General features: G+C 38.7%; 1 protein-coding gene across 2 annotated transcripts in view; it reads right to left on the bottom strand.

Annotated features, from left to right (window-relative positions):
- The window catches only part of NLG-4 (neuroligin 4), a 918,748-nt gene that overhangs the window by 207,503 nt on the left and 687,472 nt on the right, over positions 1 to 23,773 (bottom strand). For both annotated transcript variants that reach the window (XM_033465261.2, XM_033465262.2), the window contains exon 9: positions 15,990 to 16,141. In XM_033465261.2, the coding sequence (XP_033321152.1) occupies positions 15,990 to 16,141 (152 nt within the window). The remainder of the gene's footprint in view (positions 1 to 15,989; positions 16,142 to 23,773) is intronic.

Raw genomic sequence — 23,773 nt, 5'->3', positions numbered from 1 at the left:
TCCCTCTACCTGAGCGCGGCCGCTAGCAATAAAACAAGTATCGTTCCTAATCCTCAAAATTCCCTAAAAATCACGCACCCCAATAAAACAATTCTCCTCACATCTGGACACCTCGACCCGCACGGGACTTTCCCAACTTTCACCTTTCCTACGAAAGTCCATCTATTCCTTTCTTCTCTTCCACTATAAAAGAAACAAACGCGCAACTCCAAAAGCTCAGTCTGTCCTAAGTTGCTAGTCCTACGACGTCACGCTAGTCGCGCCCGCGCTCATCGATAACAATTCAATAAACTGCATTAATAGTAACCTCAAACACGCGCTCCGATTCGCTTACCTTCCCTTTAGCGCTAAAAATATAAGAAAGATAGGCGTTACTGAATCGGAGGCACACGACTGCGTCTTGTTTTTATAGCTGTTGACAATCGGTCACTATAAAAACGAGCCGCAAGGCTCGAATAATCGTATCTTCTCTTCCCAAATTGTCCATTTTTGTATGCAATCTGTGCGCCAATTAGGGAGAATTTGCTGCACTTCTATTTCAAACGTACCATGATATCTAGAAAAATATTCGACATTGAAAAAACGAAATATATTCGTTCGACAAACTCCCACATTTCGTGCAGAACAGTTTTCGTCTACTAATCTGTTAAATGTTGCATCAACTATAAGGTTATTGGCAGCAATTATAATCGAGCCGGCAGTTCGTGATGTTATATACGCGGTATTAAATTATAGCGATAATATTATCTGAGTTTATTGGTCAATGTGGCTTTGTTGGGTCGAATGCGTATGTAACAAGTTCATCGTCCAAAATGGAAGTTATTATTTCATCCTATATTGCTATATTAATGTTACGCATTAGCGATGTTTATTGAAACGCGGACTTAGCGCCATCGATTTATTTATATTTGTTCTTCTGTAATGCGAGGACAAGAAATGCTTCCGGAGCTGCACTTTCAAGAGCGTTGGTAGTAGTACAAGAAAATATAATAGGGACAAGAAATAATTGTTTAATAAAATAAATTTTAGTCCCCAATGTTACTGTGAAAACGGGTAGACGTCGCTATACCGTTTAAATATGCAGGATAAAAGGTACAACACACCTATCGGAGAAAAGAAATATACTGTTCCAATACTATAAAAAAATTGGTAGTTGCACTAATTTCACCCTTGGGATCTCCAGCGCCTGACTTCTTATACTCTAAAATGTTATCACCTATGGTAATACCATACGATCAATGGTTGCGTGAAAGCAGCTTGTAACACTCACTGAACACCCTGTACGTTAATTCTGATCTGTATCGTGCTCAGAGTTGCAGAAATGTAATTTAATTGATTTCTTCCCTGAATTGATCAAGTCGGATGTATGTATGCCGAGTAAACTATTCAATTATTTAAATCGTCAAGTCGATAAAGCGAGTCGATGAAACAAAGCTTTTTTCGAACACCGTGGGCCCGATACGTGTCCAATATAATTAGATTATCGTAAAGATCGTCTACAGCTTTTTACGAATGAAAGCATTGCAAGCTATTTTTGTCTTCCGATGCTTGCCAGACACGATAAAGAAATTATAACTAAAAAACGTGTCAACTAAAAAATTATAGATATAGCTACAAAAGAATGAAAGTCACTTTGAGAACCCCATAAAAAATAAACCAAGAACGAATCTAGTGTTATCACCTTGAAAATTTCTGCAAACATCGAAGCAGAAAATGTTTCTTCCGCTTAAATGTTGCGTTAAATATTTATACAGAAAGAGAGAGAGAGAGAGAGAGAGAGAGAGAGAGAGAGAGAGGGAGAGAGAGAGAGAGAGAGAGAGAGAGAGAGAGAGAGAGGGAAAAGTCGTTCGACGAGTATACGATTCATAGAAATGTCCGTTTCACGGTGAAAATAATAAGAAAGCGATTGACAGGGTAAAAGAGAGATCAACAAATCTCTCGAGCCCCTCCTCTTATATTCCCGCGGAGTTTTTCCCTGGAAAAAGTTATTCTTGCAGAGATTTTCGCTGCGTAAAATATCACTGCGGGCTTCATCGATATTCCATTTGCAACGTTCAGCGTCACGTTCACGGGCGCAGACGGTCGAGGCGAGAAGGATCAGTACCGGTACGTTGGCACGATCGTGTCGCGGTGGAAGGACCATATTCGGAGCGGGTCCTTTACGAGGAAGTAGTCCAATTTTCCTATAATCCCTGGCAGTCCCCCTCCCTAAGGGACCGCCGTCGGCTAGTCCACGTCGAAGACGAAAACTCTGCTCTATCGTCTTTGCCTTCGGTTTACCGGAATCCCCGGGATTCGGTAATAATACATGAACAGCCTGGAACCGTACCACTCGAAGAAGGAATTGAAATTTTGATCACCTTTGCCATCTGTATTCCTGATGGCCGCTTAATGTAAATTGGATATCTCGAGTCGGGCGTAGAACCGATATTTACGTCGATCCGGAGATCCTTGTATTTGATTACACGGTCCTCGAGCGGAACGACGGCCACGAGTGCATTTCGTAGGCTTTACATAGGACGTTCCGCGGAAGATAATATGTTGGTTCAGCGCGGATGCTCGGAACTCGGGAGCTTCGAAATTTCAGAACACCTGACGAGCGTCTGGAGCTTAAGACCGCAGAGCCTCGGAAGTTCAAGGCTGCCCCGGCGGCACAGGATTTCAGTTATCGAAGCTTAGGAATTGAGAACTTGGGACTCGAGATTTTTTGACGCTTGGAAAACTGACGTTTAGGAAGCCTGGCACTCCCCCCCCCCCCTGCCCTCGGAATCTTCGGAGTTCAGCATTCTACGGCGAGGAAGAGCCTCGCAAGCCGAGAGATTTTAGTATTCAATATCTCGGATTAGAACTTCAGATTTATGAGATCTTAAGGGCCTTACGGCTTCGTGGACTTACAATCCAGACGTTCTCAAAATTGAGATTCTTAGGGAGGATTTGGAATTTAAGGTCAGCGCAGTAAATTCTACCTCGTTGTTCCCCTATCAGAGGCCTGCTTACGTTATCTCTGTACCGTTGCTACGCCTATGCTAATGTTCGACGAAGCCAGTCGAGCGTGTGATGCGACAGGCGGCGCGGCTCCTTTGATTAGAATTTCTGGAATTACTATTCGTAATATAATAATATAAGTGTCTTAATTTTAATGTTTAAAAGCTGAATCTGTTTTAACGTATATTGCTGATATTTTTCTGATTGAAATGAAGCTAAATATGACGTAGTTTGGACAGATGTTTCTGATTGTATAAAATATAATCAATCATAATGTGGTTGAATATTTAATTATATATTATATATATTAATTGGCTGGCTTTTAAGTTTGCCGATTGCCCCGATTTTCGTTCTCTCTCTCTCTCTCTCTTTCTCTCACACTCACTCACTCATTCTCTCCTTCTCTCTCTTTCTCTCTCTCTCTCTCTTTCTCTCACACTCACTCACTCATTCTCTCCTTCTCCCTCTTTCTCTCTCTCTCTCTCTCTCTCTCTCTTTCTCTCACACTCACTCACTCATTCTCTCCTTCTCTCACTTTCTCTCTCTCTCTCTTACTCTCTCTCTCTTTCTCTCTCTTTCTCACTCTCTCTCCCACTCTTTCTCTTTCTCTCTCTCTCTCTCTCTCTCTCTCCCCCTCAAGAAATGTGGACAACTACAGTAAATTCTCCCCAATTGTCTCTCAGCATGCAAATAAAAATTTGGGACGAGGAGATACGATTATTCCATCCTCGCGGCTCGTTTTTATAGTTGTCGACAACCGGCGATTATAAAAACAAGTCGCGAGGCTCGAATAATCGTACCTTCTCTTCCGAAATAGTCCATTTTAGAGAATTTACTGTACCTTGAAATTACCAATAATTATTTCATCGCCAATGTTTTCATCAACACGATTCCAGAGCGACAACGCATTTCTCACCGACATTGTTTATACACGTTGAAATCACCGACAAATGTTTACAGCGACTCTCGTTTCACCGCAAATGTTATTATCGACGCTCAGAATGTTTGGAGTTGACATAACCTTGACATAACTTGACATTACCTTGACATAACCTCTTCCCACATTTCTATTTGCAAGCTTCATGGAGAAAATTTACAGTATTTGCGTGCAGATAGACATCGCTGTTAAGTGAAGTGAAGCCATAAAACAGATTTCGCAGAACGAGTTGGGGGCTATAATTTCTCCAGTATTTGAAAAATGTTTTGAATTCTTGGAGAAGCGTTGGTGCATATGCATTGCCTCGGATGTAACCTATTTTCTACGTGACGAAGTATATTTTAACGAGTTTTATAAGTAATTTCTACTGAATTTTTAAATTCCGGTCACTTTTTGTACATGATGCATGTTAACACGTTAAGTACCGAAAATCAACTCCAGAAATTCCCATAGAATCTAATTCGTTTGATTAATGAAACTGAAACTACTTTACATATCCCGACAACCTTACTAAAATTCAGTTTGTAGGAATATGTTAAAATAATATGTACCAGTGAACTGAAAAAGTATAAGATTCGTGGCTTATTTTTCAACAAACAACGTTTTATTCCGAGATTTCGAAGAAGCTTGTACAACGATGGAAAAAGCGTGCGGATCACAAGTTGACTGTAGTAAATTCTCCGTAATTTTCCTTGAGTTTGTGAACAGAAGTCGACAATTTGAGAAGAGAAGATACGATTAGTCGCCGATTGTCAACAAGTATAAATACCGAGCCGCGAGGCTCGTTCGAACCGATTTCAAAGCGACGCATTTTTGCTCCACACCACATTCTCTGGCATAGAAATTTGTTTCTCAGAGACGATGTTCCTTGATTTTTGCAATTATTTCGTTCAGGAAACACAGTAAATTCTCCGTAATTTTCCTTCCAGCTTGTAAACAGAAATCGACAATTTGGGAAGAGAAGATACGATTATTAGAGCCTCGCGGCTCATTGTTATATTTGTTATACTACGAGCGTCCCGCGCTCACGAACACCGCGAAAGCGGCCGTATGCGAGATCTACTATCAGCCATAAACTCGAGAAAACTAGGAACTCTTGTAATAATATATCGATTTTCGAAGTGCAGTAAATTCTTCGTAATTTTCTTTCGGCTTGTAAAAAAAAGTGGACAATTTGGGAAGAGGAGATACGGTTATTAGAGTCTCGCGGCTCATTGTTATACTTCTTAGAGCCTCGCGGCTCATTGTTATATTTGTTATACTACGAGCGTCCCGCGCTCACGAACACCGCGAAAGCGGCCGTATGCGAGATCTACTATCAGCCATAAACTCGAGAAAACTAGGAACTCTTGTAATAATATATCGATTTTCGAAGTGCAGTAAATTCTTCGTAATTTTCTTTCGGCTTGTAAAAAAAAGTGGACAATTTGGGAAGAGGAGATACGGTTATTAGAGTCTCGCGGCTCATTGTTATACTTCTTAGAGCCTCGCGGCTCATTGTTATATTTGTTATACTACGAGCGTCCCGCGCTCACGAACACCGCGAAAGCGGCCGTATGCGAGATCTACTATCAGCCATAAACTCGAGAAAACTAGGAACTCTTGTAATAAGATATCGATTTTCGAAGTGCAGTAAATTCTCCGTAATTTTCTTTCGGCTTGTAAAAAAAAGTGGACAATTTGGGAAGAGGAGATACGATTATTAGAGTCTCGCGGCTCATTGTTATACTTGTTAGAGTCTCGCGGCTCATTGTTATACTTGTTATACTACGAGCGTCCCGCGCTCACGAACACCGCAAAAGCGGCCGTATGCGAGATCTACTATCAGCCATAAACTCGAGAAAACTAGGAACTCTTGTAATAAGATATCGATTTTCGAAGTGCAGTAATTTCTTCGTAATTTTCTTTCGGCTTGTAAAAAAAAGTGGACAATTTGGAAAGAGAAGATACGATTATTAGAGCCTCGCGGCTCATTGTTATACTTGCGTGCTGTCGACAATTATAAATGCGAGATTATAAAAACTCGAACGATCGTATCTCTTCTTTCCAAATTGTCCACTTTTGTTTACAAGCCGAAGGAAAATTACGGAGAATTTACTGCACTTCGAAAATCGATATCTTATTACAAGGGTTCCTAGTTTCCTCGAGTTTATGGCTGATAGTAGATCTCGCATACGGTGTTCGCTCGTCGCGGGACGCTCGTCGCGGGTTCCCAAATAAACGTTCGCTCATTCCGGAACAAATTTCCATAAAATCGAGCGCATTCGAGCGAGCAGAACACGATCGGGTCCATGAAAAATCGCGTCGGTTAACTGCGGGCTCCGCGAACCGCGAAGATCCAGCGCGCGTCGCGTACGATTTAAGCAGGCCACCGTGCCGCCTCTATTTCTCACCGTGCTCGTTGTCGGTGGTTACAGGGGCCCGCTCATAGATCGGCACGTCGAAAACGAGAATTACATTACCACATATCAATTCTGGACGCTGTACACCGAGCACACGCGCGCATTCGCGATATTGTGCCGGGCCGTGTGAGCGAACGGTGAATCGGTTCGTGTATCGACAAAACGAAATTTACGTCGTCCGGGGCCGAGCACCGCGCTGAAATATTATCGGTTCGTTTCAAGCTTACTTTTGCATATTCATGCGCGGTTGGCGAGACGAGGTTGCCGGGAATGTCCTATGGAAACTGCGTGCAGAACGAACAGTGAGAAAAACGAACTGATTCTTCGGCATAGAAGAATGAAAATGGAGCGGCGGCAAGCTTCGAGGGGGAGTGAGGAGCATAAAAAGGGACACGGCGGAGCTTAGAAGTAGTAGAAAAAATTGCGAGCTCCGGTCTCTGTTCGAATACTTAATGAAAAATCGGGGGAAATCACTTTTTACGTAGATTATCGTCCCTTTCTGGTTCGAGTTATATAGCGAGCGAGAAAATATTGGCGCATCCAGTTTTTCTGCGTTAATGGAGGTATAAAATGGAATCTCGACGCGATCTGGATTTTTTAATATTTTATCGCGCACGAAAGTGACGCGTTCGTTTGGAATGATTACGTTTTCTTAACAAACGTTGCACCGGAAACAGAGATCTTGTAGGAATAAAAGTACCTTGACATGTATTAATGTTAAATGGAGCATCACATTCTACATTTGCATAATCCTGAATTATTATATGCAGCGTTGCCGAGAATATCCTGGACATCGACAGCAATGAGTTAACTTCAATCCACGCCAATTAAATGGAGTTTAGAATTAAACCACTCGCGTGACCATTGCAAACTTGTCGCTAGAAATAACGAATTCCGCGTAGTATCAGCTGTATTGTGTAACTATTTGTTAATATTACGCAAATAACGGAGCAGTATAAAGGAGAACGTTAAAAAAATATGCGTTATTGAATCGGAGATACACGACTGCATCTTGTTTTTATAGCTGTTGACAATCGGTCACTATAAAAACCAGCCCCAAGGCTCGAATAATCGTATCTTTCCTTCTCAAATTGTCCATTTTTGTATGCAATCTGTGCGCCAATTAGGGAGAATTTACTGCACTTCTATTTCAAACGTACCATGATATCTAGAAAAATATTCGACATTCAAAAATCGAAATATACTTGTTCGACAAACTCCCACATTTCGTGCAGAACAGTTTTCGTCTACTAATCTGTTAAATGTTGCATCAACTATAAGGTTATTGGCAGCAATTATAATCGAGCCGGCAGTTCGTGATGTTATATACGCGGTATTAAATTATAGCGATAATATTATCTGAGTTTATTGGTCAATGTGGCTTTGTTGGGTCGAATGCGTATGTAACAAGTTCATCGTCCAAAATGGAAGTTATTATTTCATCCTATATTACTATATTAATGTTACGCATTAGCGATGTTTATTGAAACGCGGACTTAGCGCCATCGAATTATTTTTATTTGCTCCTCTGTAATGCGAGAACAAGAAATGCTTCCGAAGCTGCACTTTCAAGAGCGTTGATAGTAGTACAAGAAAACATAATAGGGACAAGAAATAATTGTTTAATAAAATAAATTTTAGTCCCCAATGTCACTGTGAAAACGGGTAGACATCGCTATACCGTTTAAATATGCAGGATAAAAGGTACAACAACACCTATCGGAGAAAAGAAATATACTGTTCCAATACTATAAAAAAATTGGTAGTTGCACCAATTTCACCCTTGGGATCTCCAGCGCCTGACTTCTTATACTCTAAAATGTTATCACCTATGGTAATACCATAAGATCAATGGTTGCGTGAAAGCAGCTTGTAACACTGACTGAACACCCTGTACGTTAATTCTGATCTGTATCGTGCTCAGAGTTGCAGAAATGTAACTTAATTGATTCTTCCCTGAATTGATCAAGTCGGATGTATGTATGCCGAGTAAACTATTTAATTATTTAAATCGTCAAGTCGATAAAGCGAGTCGATGAAACAAAGCTTTTTTCGAACACCGTGGGCCCGATACGTGTCCAATATAATTAAGTTATTGTAAAGACCGTCTACAGCTTTTTACGAATGAAATCATTGCAAGCTATTTTTGTCTTCCGATGCTTACCAGACACGATACCGTGGCAATAAAAAAATTGTAGATGTACTCCTACAAAAGAATGAAGGTCGCTTTAAAACTTTGAAGATAACGATGACATTCGGTAGCTATAAAAACGCGACGCAAAGCTCGTATAATATCAGCGCGAATTAGGGAGAATTTGCCGTACTTTCCTTCTTACGCGTTCACTTTAAACGGGACATGGTAACGAGCTATCGATATTGATCGGCTTTCCGCAAAAGCAAACCGGCCGAATGAATTATTCGCCGCAAACGGTTTCCGGTTTCCCGTTGCACGGTGTCACGTAGGACCGGATCGTAGACGGGGACCGTGCACCCGGTATCACGTAATATCTTCGTGTACGTGGCTGTATCTAAACTCGCAACCGAAATTACTTGTTATTGTACCGTCTTCTTGCCACGGGAAACGTGCGGACGAGCGTGCTCCAGCTACGCGATTAGTTGCCGCTCGATACTTAGGAGCGATATCCGGCTTCGAACAGTTTCCGCCGGACAATTCCGCAGTTCCACGGATTTCGTGACCCACGGCCAACCGAAACAACGGCCAATCTCGATCTTAGGTGCAGGACTGTTTTTCACGGGGACGTACGCTTCCGGAAGTCCACTCGATTTGTCCCATTATGCCACAAGAATGAGCACAAAACTAGCCGCTCTACGGCTGTAGAGGTAAAATTCTTTTTACCAGGTCGGTGCGCATGAAATATTGGATTTTATTTGTTACTTAAAGTTTATTATACCGGTTTAGTTATTCCTTTGCTTCTCGGAGAAATTCTCGAACAGAAAATTTCTCGAATTTCTTTACTATACGAAGAGTAACATTTTCTTGAAAAGCAGTTTCACGGGATTCCGAAATTTTCACGCTGTTGGAGTAATATTTGGTGAATGTGAATTCATCCGATACATTCGTATAATTTTCCGATATGAATTTGGTAGCAATGTTGCAAGGATCACTGACAACATACAACACAAAGCTTTCGGAAACAATACTGTGAACGAGAGTGCAGCGTCAGTTCGCGAAATAATCAATTGATACAATGCAACAGCAAGGTATTGTGTATTTTTGAAATTTAAACAAAATATCGGACTGTAAACTAACGCAAAACAATATTCATTCCCGACATTCTGTACGTATTTTTGTAACCTCCGATAGGAAAATATTCGAGGAGGACCGTTAATTAAAATCGAAGGGTACGGATGCATTTAATGATTAAATGAATGCGAAAAATGCTCTTCAAAATTATATAAATATAAATATATATATATATATATATATATATATATATATATATATATATATATATAAATATATATTTTGGAACTTTTCTGGGACTTTTCTGGAACTTTTCTGGAACCTTTCTGGAACTTCTGGAATTTCTGGAACTTTTCTGGAAAATTTTATAACGTCTTCAAAATGACAGAATTTTAAGTTCCTGATCTGTATACTTAAAGTATTTTAGTAAATATTATATCATATTGTTATAGATTCATCCAAATGTCAACTACGATCTTATGAAACACGGTATGATTTCAATGTTGAGACATACAGGGTGTTACGCCTAACTGGGAACAGTGAAATATCTCGAAATAGATCGAAGCTACGAAAACAATGTTTATACAAAAAGAGTTCAGTATAAAGAGATTTTTAGGTAGTATCAATAATTTTTTTGTTGACAGAATGGTGAATGATATTTCAAGGTCAAGCTGATTTTTTTTAAATAGGACCATACATTTTTTTAGTGATTGATTATATACAATAATAATATATTATTATTATATATTATTATTATATATATATTATCATAATATATTATTATTATTATTATTATTATATATATTATCATAATATATTATTATTATTATTATTATATATAATCATGTAAGTAGCAAAACAGGTCACTGCAATACTTTCTTTCGATATCTTGAACAATGAAGATGACAATAGAGATTGCCAAAAAAAATATGATGGTACCCCTTTTCCTTATCACGTATATCTAGTTTCATCGTTACTGATAAAAATTTCCGCGTGGAATATCTGAATTTCTACTTTATTGTAAATAATATCATATGTATTTCTGTTAATTCAGCGCATCGTTGCCAAAATATCTATCATCGTAAATATCTCTGCATCAATTAATTTGAAACAATATATTCCAATTAGGAAGCTGGCTTCCGGACTCCTCAAAGCGCAATACCTCGGAAATTCTAGTTTTCTATTTTCCTTCTACCATCGTATTCATCATTTTGCGAGCCAGCAGCCCGCTAATTAACCTCGGGGCCGTGCAGGTATGTTTTAGCAAACGGCGGCGAGCCAAAAAAGAAGAAAGAAAATATTAGAAGGAATCTTGCGGAACGGGTACACACACTGTGCGCCGTAGGGAACGCTTCCGAAAGACGGAAACGCAGAAGACGTTTCACGTTCCACCGTTTCGGCGGAATAAAATATAAGGGACGACCGGCGGGACCGTGAAACGGACCGATGTAACGTGGATCAAGCGGCGCGTTTCAGCCGCGAACGTCACCGCAAAAAATCCGGCCGCCATAAACGCGTGTTTGATGGCCGGATAAACTGGCCCCGTTTACGTTAATGAATATTTCATATTCTTTCTCCCCTCCCCATCTGTTTCCGAATATTCATTGAGTCGCGCTGCGTTTTTTCTTTCCCTTTCGCCGGCCCAGCGGACCGAATAAATTTCTGCCCGGTCGAGATTCGAGGTTCGATAATTAATAAAACATAATTCAGCCGTGAAAATGCGACATCGGAAACGTAGATGGCGGTGGAAGGAGGCGGCGCGGCGGGCCGAGCTGCGGGAATTCGATGATAAAATTTCCGGGGCAAATTGTTTCCGTGAAAACAGTGCTCGATGTTCGTTCCCGCATATACTCTGTTCGATGCTCGTATAGTTCATACGCGGTACATTTGTAAATGATTGATACAGATTTCCGATCAAATACAGCGCGGTCACAAAGTCGAGCTCGCTCGAGTTTCGAAATATTTGGAAAATTCTCTTTTTACACGTTCCCGAACAAACATGGTATTGTTGCCAATTGCTCGAACACGGCAAATATTTGATTATTTTTTCTTATCCATAAGAAGTCGTAGCGTTACGTGTTGTTGTTGTTAGCTTGTATGGCTCTCTCATATTCGATGCAGATTGCGCAAGGAGATAATCGACGCATTATGCGCGTTCTACGCGAATTGAAGCGTATTTCGAGTGTCGATTGGCAGACGACGATGCGATTTCGAAAAATAAACGCGTTCGCCATTTTGCCTATTCGTCTTTCGAAAACATCGTCGATGCTTATTATTGATTTTTTAAGGTCAATTTTCATGAATACATGATAATACATAGTTCTTACTAACTTCTATACATAGTTATAAACAATAGTTATATACAAAGTTCTATACATAGTTCTATACATAGCAACTTCTAATACATAATTCTTATAAAATGGATGTACTGTTATTTTAATCTATTTTTACGTAATACCTATGAGGTGTTAGAATCTATTGAGAGCAAGAAAAATTAAGGACTCCGCCTGTTAATAGAAACAACAGAAATCACGAATTTGTAGAATATTCACGGGACCATGAAAATTAATTGCGCGAAACTCGTTGGGGAGATGGTTTCATAACATTTGCGTAGTCAGCGTTCAAAGTGTCGGGTTCCATTTTCAAATGGGACCAACGAAATATGAGGCGAATTTGATAGCATAACATCGATCAATGTAGCAGACAGTGTGTACAATTTTATTTTTAACAAACGCAGCTATCAAAGGTATTGCAATCAGTCAGAAAGAACATTTATACAATAACTGAAACGCTGAAACGAGATCAATTCGCTTACTAACCTGAATTAATTATTTAATTCAATTAATATTAAACAGATCTACCGAAAACAAAATTACGAAATCTCATTGTTTCTGTTTTAGAATACAAAAGCCTGGACAAAGTTGACACGAATACGTCGAAGCAAGTAAAATGGTCTCTTCGATAATAATGACGTCGTAACGTATTTTATAAAAATCGGCTTGTCGAGTTTTCATAACTCCGTCCCGGATGTACAATAAATTTTATTATTGCGGTCTTCATTTTTTTTTCACGTATTTACGTAAACGAACAGTTTAATTAACTTCCGTGAAACGTGCGAGAGAGTTCTGTTTTCTCTTTTCAAGCGTATGAGAGCGGGCGTATTTCTGCGTCCGAGTGTACATATGTACAATTAAGTTTTCCCCGAAACTATTAAATTTCTATTTGCAAAATTTTCTGGCGCTGCCAACAGTCTCTAAATTAAACATTGGAGGGAGCATACATATTGGCGGATGAAAAAATCGAATGTCGTCACCGAATAATATTCAATTATTTGTATTTCCGTGTGGTATTTATTAGAAGAAACAAAAAATCTTCCAACTGATTTCTTAAAATTTGCCTCTGTAGAGGAGTAAATAAGTAAATAAAATAAAGGGATAATATGTAAAATTAATAAATAATAAAAATAATTAATATAATAATAATATATAATAATAAATAATAATATAATATAATATAATAATATGATATAATATAATATAATATAATATAATATAATATAATATAATATAATATAATATAATATAATATAATATAATATAACATAATATAATATGATATAATATAATATAATATAACATAATATAATATAACATAATATAATATGATATAATATAATACTATATAATAATAAATAATTAATAAATAATAAATAAAATTCTCTTGCACCGAAAAGGTGTTATTCAAATTTTTGCGGACAAATCTCCTTTTCTCGAGTCATTCCTTCGCAAACAAAAATTCTTCGAAAATCTTCGTCATTTAATGCTTTCCTCGCCTCCTCTGGCTTGTCCATCTTCGGAATTCATGCTCCTCTTTTTCCGGGGCGACGTTAATCCGCGGATTTGAATACCGTCGGGTCGGTTCGATCAGAAATTCAACACGACCGTTTTACGGTCGCGCGGCGTTGCCCCGGCCGGATTCGAAAAATATTTTCGCTCTAATCCGCTCCCTCTGTTTCTGTGTTCAGCGGCCGTGCTCATGGTCCGACCCTTTCCCGACCCCCTCCGCGCCCTGCGGTCTCTTCGTCTGGTCCAGTGTGTTCCGTTCATGAATATGGAAAATTAGACCTTTCTGTGACAGAGTCCTCGTTTTTTCCCCCGTTCCGCCTCCCGTTCCCGTCCACCGCGTCCCTCCCCCCTTCCCGCTCCCTTCCGACCGCCGACGCACCCTCTTTTTATCTCCGTCGCGCGTCCGCATTCTCGCAGCTCGCAAATTGATTCCGCGCAAGTGGTGCCCCGGCTCGCGACGCCGCCGTTCTCTTGTTGATTCAAAGGGGGAACGGATTGGTTTACTGGGCGCTCTCGGACGAAAATTGAAATTCACGGGACGCCGCGAAACCCGCGGAGAATGGATTCGTGGCCAACGAGATGGCGACACTGATACGGTTTATCTTGGCGACGAGAAGATACCGTCGTCGGTCAGGATTTTCCTCGGGACATCGAAACGCCTGTACTTTGCTCGCCGGATCGCTGTGTCTTTCGATGACAGCGGTTGTTACGTAAATTGGAAAATAGCGTTCCTTCTCCGTTGGAGATTGTGGGAGAACTGCACACAGCTTTTGCATTTCAGATTTAACCTTTCGCGAATTATATTCGGCATTTTTCAAATTTAAGCGATCCTTTCGCGACTGAAATACAATTTTTATGAGGAAGATATTAACCCTTTCCACTCGAACGGCGATTCCAAGGAGCCGTTAAAGATTGTTATGTCACGTTTCAAAATAATTTTGTTAATCAAATTCGGTCAAAATTTTCCTTGGGACATCGAATCGCCTGTACTTTGCTCGCCGGATCGCTGTATCTTTCGATGACAGCGGTTGTTACGTAAATTGGAAAATAGCGTTCCTTTTCCGATGGAGATTGTGGGAGACCTGCACACAGCTTTTGCATTTCAAATTTAACCTTTCGCGAATTATATTCGGCATTTTTCTTAATTTAAGCGATCCTTTCGCGACTGAAATACAATTTTTATGAGGAAGATATTAACCCTTTCCACTCGAACGGCGATTCTAAGGAGTCGTTAAAGATTGTTATGTCACGTTTCAAAATAATTTTGTTAATCAAATTCGGTCAAAATTTTCCTTGGGTTTCGAATCGCCTGTACTTTGCTCGCCGGATCGCTGTGTCTTTCGATGACAGCGGTTGTTACGTAAATTGGAAAATAGCGTTCCTTTTCCGATGGGGACTGTGAGAGAACTGCACACAGCTTTTGCATTTCAAATTTAACCTTTCGCAAATTATATTCGGCATTTTTCTTAATTTAAGCGATCCTTTCGCGACTGAAATACAATTTTTATGAGGAAGATATTAACCCTTTCCACCCGAACGGCGATTCCAAGGCGCCATTAAAGATTGTTATGTCACGTTTCAAAATAATTTTGTTAATCAAATTCGCTCGTATTTGAAGAACTGTTGGAAGTATAACTGTTGCATCAATCACAAAATTCAATTTCATATTGCATAAAATGCATTAGGTTGTATGAAATGGAAATACAGTGGGTCGGAAAAACTATATTAAATTTTCCGTTAATTTGGCTTCGAGTGCAAAGGGTTAAATACCGAATGGGAAATGGCGATTAAGAGATATTCTATTATTGAAAATTTTTACTCTCGCGTTTTTGATCCTCGAATCAGATTTTACTATTTTAATGATAGATACGATTTCAAAAATAAATCATTACGACTTATAAAAATCGTACTTTTTAAATGTTATAGTACTTTGTTAAATAAACGTCTGAAGTGGTACGAATCGCGAAATTTACTACAACTAAGGAAAGCTTCTGATGAACTTTTTGATACGAAACATAGAGTGACATAAAAAAAATTCAATTTTTATGTAATAGATATCAAATACGAAATGTGAGAAGGGGAGATTAAGAGATCTTCTATTGTTAAAGATATTTACTCTCGCGTTTTATCGCTATATATATCCCCCCATTTTATAGGTTTCATTCATTAGTTTCATAGGTTAAAAAATGAAAAAAAAACAGATTGACATGAAAAAAACAATACATTTAACCACGTTAAATTTATATTTCTATATAAATCATTATCTTCTATATAATCATTATCATTATCTGCTCGCAGTGAAAGTCTGTTAAATATTCGATACTTGTGTTTGTGCTTTTAATTACATCGGCGGTAATTATATCGGTGTAAGAAATAATTCGAGAATTGAAGAAATATGTGTACGGAGACGAATTTGTCGTGCGCGGAGCTCCGCGAGTGTCTGGTTCTTCGTAAAACGTGCCTAAGATAGCCTCTAACCGCTTACTCGTTTAGAGGAACACCGGTAAGGAAGACGTAGAGCATCCTCCAATAACCAGTCTAAGATCCAGAAAGAAAGGAAGGCCAGTAAGAGCGAGGAGCACTCCAACAGCCGATCAAGATCGTCCTCTACTCACCCAGTTCTGACGAAGTTCGCGAAGTACTGCACGATGCTCTCCGAGAGTGCCACTTCAGACTTGGTATAGTTCCTTGGGAAGTGGCCGAAACCTTCCACCAGCGGCGCACCGAAAACGAAGGGCAATTCCTCGCCATGAACCGAGCCCATCTTCTGAAATCAACAAACACGCGAATCGCTTAACTTGTTATGTCAACGTGTTAAGGCATCGTGCAAATGAAATACTTCGCTCTAAAGGGAGTGGCCAGTTTCATCGGTAATAGCAAGCCAACTTCGAGTTCCCTTTTTTCAGTACCTACTGCAGCTACTAATTTTTAATTCTTAGAGCACGTAATAGCATGCTAGGTGAGCGTTTAAGTAAGAATTGCTATATCTATATAATTACTATATATCATATACTATATCATTATTATACGGGGTGTCCCAAAATTATGGTACTTTTGGGATATCAGAGATTTCTGAGGTCATTCGAAGCAACTTTTTCCTTTACAAAAATGTTCTCCGAGGTGTCGTTAACGAATTATTAACGAAAAACACTGACCAATGAGAGGCGAGCTCGGCTGGCGCGAGGCGGCCAAGCCAACGAGCGTGCGAAGCCCAGTTCCACTCATTGGCTCGGCTGCCTAGCGCCATGCGAGCTCCGAGCTCTCATTGGTCACTGTTTTTCGTTAATAACTCGTAAACGAAGACGCGGATTGCATCTTCGCTAAGGAAAAAGTTACTTCAAATCACCTCAGGAACCTTCATTTCCCGGAAACACCATAATTTTGGGACACCCTGTATATCAGTTAGAAGTTTGAAATATGAGGTAATGAAATTATAGAAATATAGTAAATACTCACTAATTGACGCTCAGCTTGGAAACAAGTGAGCAATTTAGGAAGAGGAGATACGATTATTGCAGCCTTGCGGCACGTTTTTATAGTTACCGATTGTCAATAACTATAAAAACGAGCTGGATAGCTCGATTAATCGTACCACCGCTTCCCAAATTGTCCATTTTTATTTCCAAGCTGAGTGTCAATTAAGAAGAATTTATTATACTTGCTACTTTTATTAGTAAAAGCACACAAATTTTCAACTCGATCAGTCGAATGATTACTGAAAAAAAAGAACACGGGTGGTGGAAAATGTGATCTTCCAGCATTAGTATTGTTATATTAAAAGGACCGGAACAGTTGTAAATTGTCGTAAAGTAAAATGTTGTAAATTGTAATTTCTAAATTGTAAATTGTAAGCTGTAAATTGAAATTTCTAAATTGTAAATTGTAAGCTGTAAATTGTAATTTCTAAATTGTAAATTGTAAGCTGTAAATTGTAATTTCTAAATTGTAAATTCTAAGCTATAAATTGTAATTTCTAAATTGTAAATTGTAATTTCTAAATTGTAAATTCTAAGTTGAAAATTGTAATTTCTAAATTGTAAATTTTAAGCTGTAAATTGTAATTTCTAAATTGTAAATTCTAAGCTGTAAATTGTAATTTCTAAATTGTAATTTCTAAATTGTAATTTCTAAATTGTAAATTGTATTTTCTAAATTGTAATTTCTAAATTGTAAATTGTAATTTCTAAATTGTAAATTGTAAGCTGTAAATTGAAATTTCTAAATTGTAAATTGTAAGCTGTAAATTGTAATTTCTAAATTGTAAATTCTAAGCTATACATTGTAATTTCTAAATTGTAAATTGTAATTTCTAAATTGTAAATTGTAAGCTGTAAATTGAAATTTCTAAATTGTAAATTGTAAGCTGTAAATTGTAATTTCTAAATTGTAAATTGTAAGCTGTAAATTGTAATTTCTAAATTGTAAATTCTAAGCTATAAATTGTAATTTCTAAATTGTAATTTCTAAATTGTAAATTGTAATTTCTAAATTGTAAATTGTAAGCTGTAAATTGAAATTTCTAAATTGTAAATTGTAAGCTGTAAATTGTAATTTCTAAATTGTAAATTCTAAGCTATAAATTGTAATTTCTAAATTGTAATTTCTAAATTGTAAATTGTAATTTCTAAATTGTAATTTCTAAATTGTAAATTGTAATATCTAAATTGTAAATTGTAAATGCAAGAAGACCTAATCCAGATCATGTTCCAAACATCTCTAATTACATGCATTACTTCGTCAAGTCACAACAATCAAATTAGCTATTGACAAATCTATGAAGCCATAACGAGGTTTTCTCACTAAAACTTTTCGAAAATAAAGTCCCTAATAAAAATATCTTGATTCTATGTTTCCAACTGATTTTTCCTCCTTTTGTACCCTTCGCTCTAGATAAGTCGCAACTTCTAAACTTTATGTGCGCGTCGGACGACCGGGCAACAGTTTTTCCAGAACTTCGCAGATTTCGCAAGTTGTTCAAGCTTCCGCCGATGGAAACGATGGGGCCATCAATGAGATTCCCATCACTTTTCTCTGGTCACGTAATTACCGCGACGACGGAGGAATTCATGAGATAGTAATGCGTCGCTTAGCGGTCGCCCCGAGGGATTTACGAAACGCTATCCTCTAGGTGCGGATTTGGCCGCAACCTCGATCACGACGGACACGTCAGGTGCGCGTAATTCAATTTCTTCGGTGTCCGAGACCTTTCGACCGGAATTACCACGTTCCTGACTGGATGGCTCGCCTGTTACAAGATGAAACGGCGACGCCGGTTTAATATCGGCACGATAGTGCGCCTGCAATGTTTCAGGTTTTCCGAGCTCGACTGGTTTCACGGTGTCCAGCGAATTTTGGATTGCAAGTGATCTTGACTGGTCTAAAGTCGCATTGTGCAATAGAAAGTGCACTATGTAACGACTCAGCAGTTTTTATATACCAAGAACAATGGAAATTACACCGTGGCCCCCTGAGCGAACCATATAAAGAGTGCATGGCAGTCAACGTGTTAAGGAGGTATAAAATGCAAGAAAACATATATCGACACGGTCTAATAACATTTTTCTTTTTTTTTCTTTTTACAGCGGATAATCTTTTAGTGGACGAAGGAAAATTTTCCTTAACACTGAAGTTACCGAGTTCTAAAGATAACTACCATATGTTGTTTTATAAAAATTAAAACAAGATTGTATTTACTTAGACCTTCCGTCATTTTTATTGCAATGTAAACTTGAATAGAGTTTACTGAAACGTTCCTTGAGAAACAATCTTTACAATTTCAATATATTTTAACATAAAAAATGGGTCGCATTGACCTGCTAGGTCAATATAGTTCTATACTGAAAATGAGAATTTGCATAAAAATCCGCAGTCTGGTTATAATTTATCTGTGTACAATGTACAGTAATTGATGCCGAAATTGTGCACAAAAATGGACAATTTGGGAAGAGGAGATACGATTATTCGAGCCTTGCGGCTCGTTTTTATAACCGTTGACAATCGATAACCATAAGAAACGAGCCACAAGGCTCGAACAACCGCATCTCCTCTTCCAAAATTGTCCATTTTTGTGGACAATCTGAGCGTCAATTAGAGAGACATTACCGTATTTAGTAAAATGATCAATGAGACCAACTGGAGACTCTGAACAGAACACAAAACTGGAAAAAATGTACAAAGTCTTAATTTTTAGGGACAATTTGAAGGGACTGAAGTTATGGAAATTAAGACTTTAACCCGAGAAAGATAACCTACGTCGCAGAGGCGCCTGCGAAGACTGTTGATTTTTGTTAATTTTTCATAGAGGTCTAGTGATTTAAGTTTAAAATTACTTAAAATATAAAAAAATATAATATAAATGCATTTTATTTTTACAATAATGCCAAACCTTTAAAATGACTAGATTAACTTAAATAAATATCCATTGTTAGTATAAAATTGACGCCTTAGAAAAGCATGCGCCTCTGAAGCGTATGGTTATCTTTTACGTACGTTGTCATATGGTTATCTTTCTAGGGTTAAAGAGAATTGTGTGAGTCGGATGACAGGCACGCGCGTCCAAAAGTCTACGATGACTTTTAGACGCGAGTCAACGCGGCTCGTTTCGGTTCGTTTCGGCATTAAAACGTTTGGGTTACCTATCTAGTTATTTATTGATCTCATCCACTGGGGAACGGGAGTTCACCGAGTTTCGAGTCAGTGCTTCGAAGCCAGTTGATATCCGAGCCCACGTTAATGATGTTTGGAGACGTAAACGTGTCCCGGAGTTTATCAAGTGAAGTTTTTAATGCGAGCTTGTACTCTTTTACAAGAAGTTGGGGGAGAGGAAGTTGGATTCCTGTTTACTTTTCTTTTACCGTTTTCAAGAGTGCAGCAGAAAAACAACACTTGCTTTTGACGTGTGCCATTCGCGAGTTAGAAGAATTATAGATGATTTGTGAATTATGTTATGTTTGTCAATTCTTATAGGAAATGTTTCATCCGATCTGATACTTGTCTTGACTTTTTTGCTATTGCAAAAAGTGATCTACAGCTCCGCGATAACAAACAACGAAAACCAACAATCATTCTGGTCCAAATGTTGAAGCATGTACTTTCGGAATCTTTAGTTAGTTTTTCAAAGACCTTTCCACATCATAGAGGATTATTGAAGAGTGAGATTTTTTCGATTGAACATCTTTCAATTAAATTATTTCAATTGTAATTATTATAATATTATTATATTATTATTATAATATTATTATATTAATATTATAATATTATTATATTATTATTATATTATTGTTATAACATTATTATATTATTATTATAATATTATTATATTATTGTATTATTATTATATTATTTCAATTGTAATTATCAATATTTATATACCGATTGCTGCTGAAAAATGCTGTAAATCTTCTTCGGAGTCATTACATTTCCGTTAAAAAGTATTTCATTCTTAAAATTGTGTTATTATATTTCGTCGACCCTATGATAAATGTTTTCTTGATTATTTGACAAACTTATAATTAGACTACGGAGCTTTATGCAAAAGAGAAATTTCTTGCATCAATTGCAAAATAAAGCTTGCTTTCATAATTAAAAATAATTGAAACCGGTGTATTGGCATTTTCCAATCACCTGAACTTTTTCACCGTTTTAAATGGTACCTTCTCACTTGCGTCGTAAATGCATAAAATCCGCGCTCCACTTATAATAAACTTTGGCCAGAAATTGTTACGTTAATAAAAATTAAAGCTTACATATTTGACACTATACTTCGGAGCTTTCGAATGATCTGCTTATAAACTGTTTTCCATGTAATTTCACTGGAAGAAGGGGTTCTGCTGAACGCATTTCAGGGATTATCGACGAAGGCAGCCGGGGCAATTACGATCTCGAATCGCTGCATTAGTCCCATACTTCGTTTAAACACGCCCTTAAGCCGTTTGTTACAACGGCCGATTAAAGAATTACGCAGAGCCGTTGTTCCCGGCGAAATTCCTCGCCGATTAGCTCGGTTTCGATCACTCTCGCGTCCACCATCGCGTCCGTCATTAACTCGTGAAATCGGCCGCCCTTCTGTCTTCGAGCGGAACATTCGCGAGTTTCATTTATTCCGTTTCGTTAATCTCAGCTTTCCTATGCAACGCGTTCAGAAATCGAATGAAAATATCAGGACCGGCGTGGCTCTCGGTTCTTCGTCCGGAAAGCGGCGCATCTCACGGATCGCAAAGAAGTTGCACCTCGAGCCAGTCCTCCTCCTCCTTTGACATCCACTTTTTTGCAACTCAGATGTCACTTGATTAATGTAAAGTACGTCTGCGAGCGGCGCCAACTCGATTCCCGCATTCGTTTGCTTGCTCCGTCGGATTCCGTTTGTGCTCTCGCGTCATCTTTGTGCTATCAGGTTATACAGCCTTCCTTTTTTTTCCATCTTTTCATAAATCCTACGACGCTGCATATTTACCATACTCGAGTACGTATCGTCGAGTCGATCGGCCGAATTGTAATTCTCCGCTTTCAGAGCCGGCGAGAATTTCGGGAAATTCGGAAAAATTCTAACGAATATTTCACTTTCAGCTAGAAATTTTGAAATTTCTCACAAAAATAATCCTGTTTCGGAAAATTCGGAAAAATTCTAACGAATATTTCACTTTCAGCTAGAAATTTTGAAATTTCTCACAAGAATAACCCTGCTTCGCACGTCCCATAAATAAACGACGCGTCGCCGCTCGCATTTTAGTTCTCTTGAATTCAAGAATATGATCGTGACGCGCCGATACAAACGATCTTCTGTCGGTGCAACACGATACTAATAGACCACGGAAGAAAGCCGATCGATCACCGGTTCCTCGAATTGTTTCGAACCGCAAACGACGCTAAATCCTACGACGCTGCATATTTACCATACTCGAGTACGTATCGTCGAGTCGATCGGCCGAATTGTAATTCTCCGCTTTCAGAGCCGGCGCGATGATATTACTTGCGTTAGCTTTTTGCGCGGAATAAATTCGCCCCGTATCAAATATAAATCTATTTCGTGAATCGCGGCGGACCGTGGTCGATACGTATCGACTGCCCGGGGAAATTCCGCCGCCGCTTATTGTATCGCCGTTATTTCTGTTCCGGCGCCGGAAAATAAACGCGAACATTAAAAGATGTCTTTTCGTAACCAGCGGCGAGCCGCGTATTCATAATGCCGTTGTAAATTTCTATCAACGAAACCGGATCAATTAATTCCCACCGCAACCGCACACGATTCTCTATTGAAAACTGCGGCTATTGATTCACCCTTTCCTTTCAAACGTCTTTCAAAGTACACAATATGTTCCATCGGGAAACGTGTTTGTATATCGCGGTAATTAATCGTTATTACGCGGACCCCTCGGCCGTTTCGCTCGCTCCGCGGCGCATTTTTGAAGCGGAGCGCCTGAGATAAAGGAAGTCCTATTTTGAGCGGAAAAGATTACACGTTCTTGCGAATGCATTTGATATTTTATCGATTTTATAAATATACATTTTTCTATTGTAAATAAAAGATAAATTTTCAATTTTGTAATTCACCATGGCGTGGTATCTTTGGTAACAATCTCCCATGTGCGTTCTGGGTTTACTTGGACAAGTGTCACAGTGTTCGCTTCGCCAAAGACAATACCGCGTCGGTATTGTCAGTCAAACCGACTACACAGTTAACGATTAGCTTCACGACTGACTCGTAAAATGATCGCACCGAATGGGAGTTCGATTATGGTCCAATTGCGCGCCGAATTGCCCCGCTGTTATCATTATTCGATGGAAGGTAGATTGGCGTGTTACCCTTTTCATCGCCATTGATCAAAGCAATTGCAGATCCTCGAGATTATATGAACTTTTTCTACATGTCCGTTGGCGTCAGTTTGTTTTTGGAAGATATTGAAGATAGATAGCCTGATCAGGGGTTACTCTGCTGTCGGTTGATTCATAGCGGTTCAGCGTGACCTCTTTAATGCGTGATTCCGTCGACGGACAAAGCTCGGACGATGACTTTTGACTCGAAGTTGTGCCGATATCCGATGGAGCGCATTCGTTGGCACATGTTTAAGAAATTATGAGATCTTTGTCCTCTATCTTAACTCTTAGCGCTCCGCGCGTTTCTCGAGTACTGTCTACCAGCAAGTCCGGCGCATTTTTGAAGCGGAGCGCCTGAGATAAAGGAAGTTTTATTTTGAGTGGAGAAGATTACACGTCCTTGTGAATGCATTTGATATATTTTATTGATTTTATAAGTATACATTTTCCTATTGTAAATAAAAGATAAATTTTCAATTTTGTAATTCACTTGGACAAGTGTCACAGTATTCGCTTTGCCAAATAGAGTTACTAGACATTTCTTTCAAGTTTAGAACATTTTCTGCGTAATTGTTGGTTTCCTTTA

The sequence above is a fragment of the Megalopta genalis genome, chromosome 8, assembly GCF_051020955.1.
Source record: "Megalopta genalis isolate 19385.01 chromosome 8, iyMegGena1_principal, whole genome shotgun sequence".
Lineage (NCBI taxonomy): Eukaryota > Metazoa > Arthropoda > Insecta > Hymenoptera > Halictidae > Megalopta > Megalopta genalis.
Note: the sequence above shows the minus strand (reverse complement) of the source record. Positions and strands in the feature narration are given on the sequence as shown.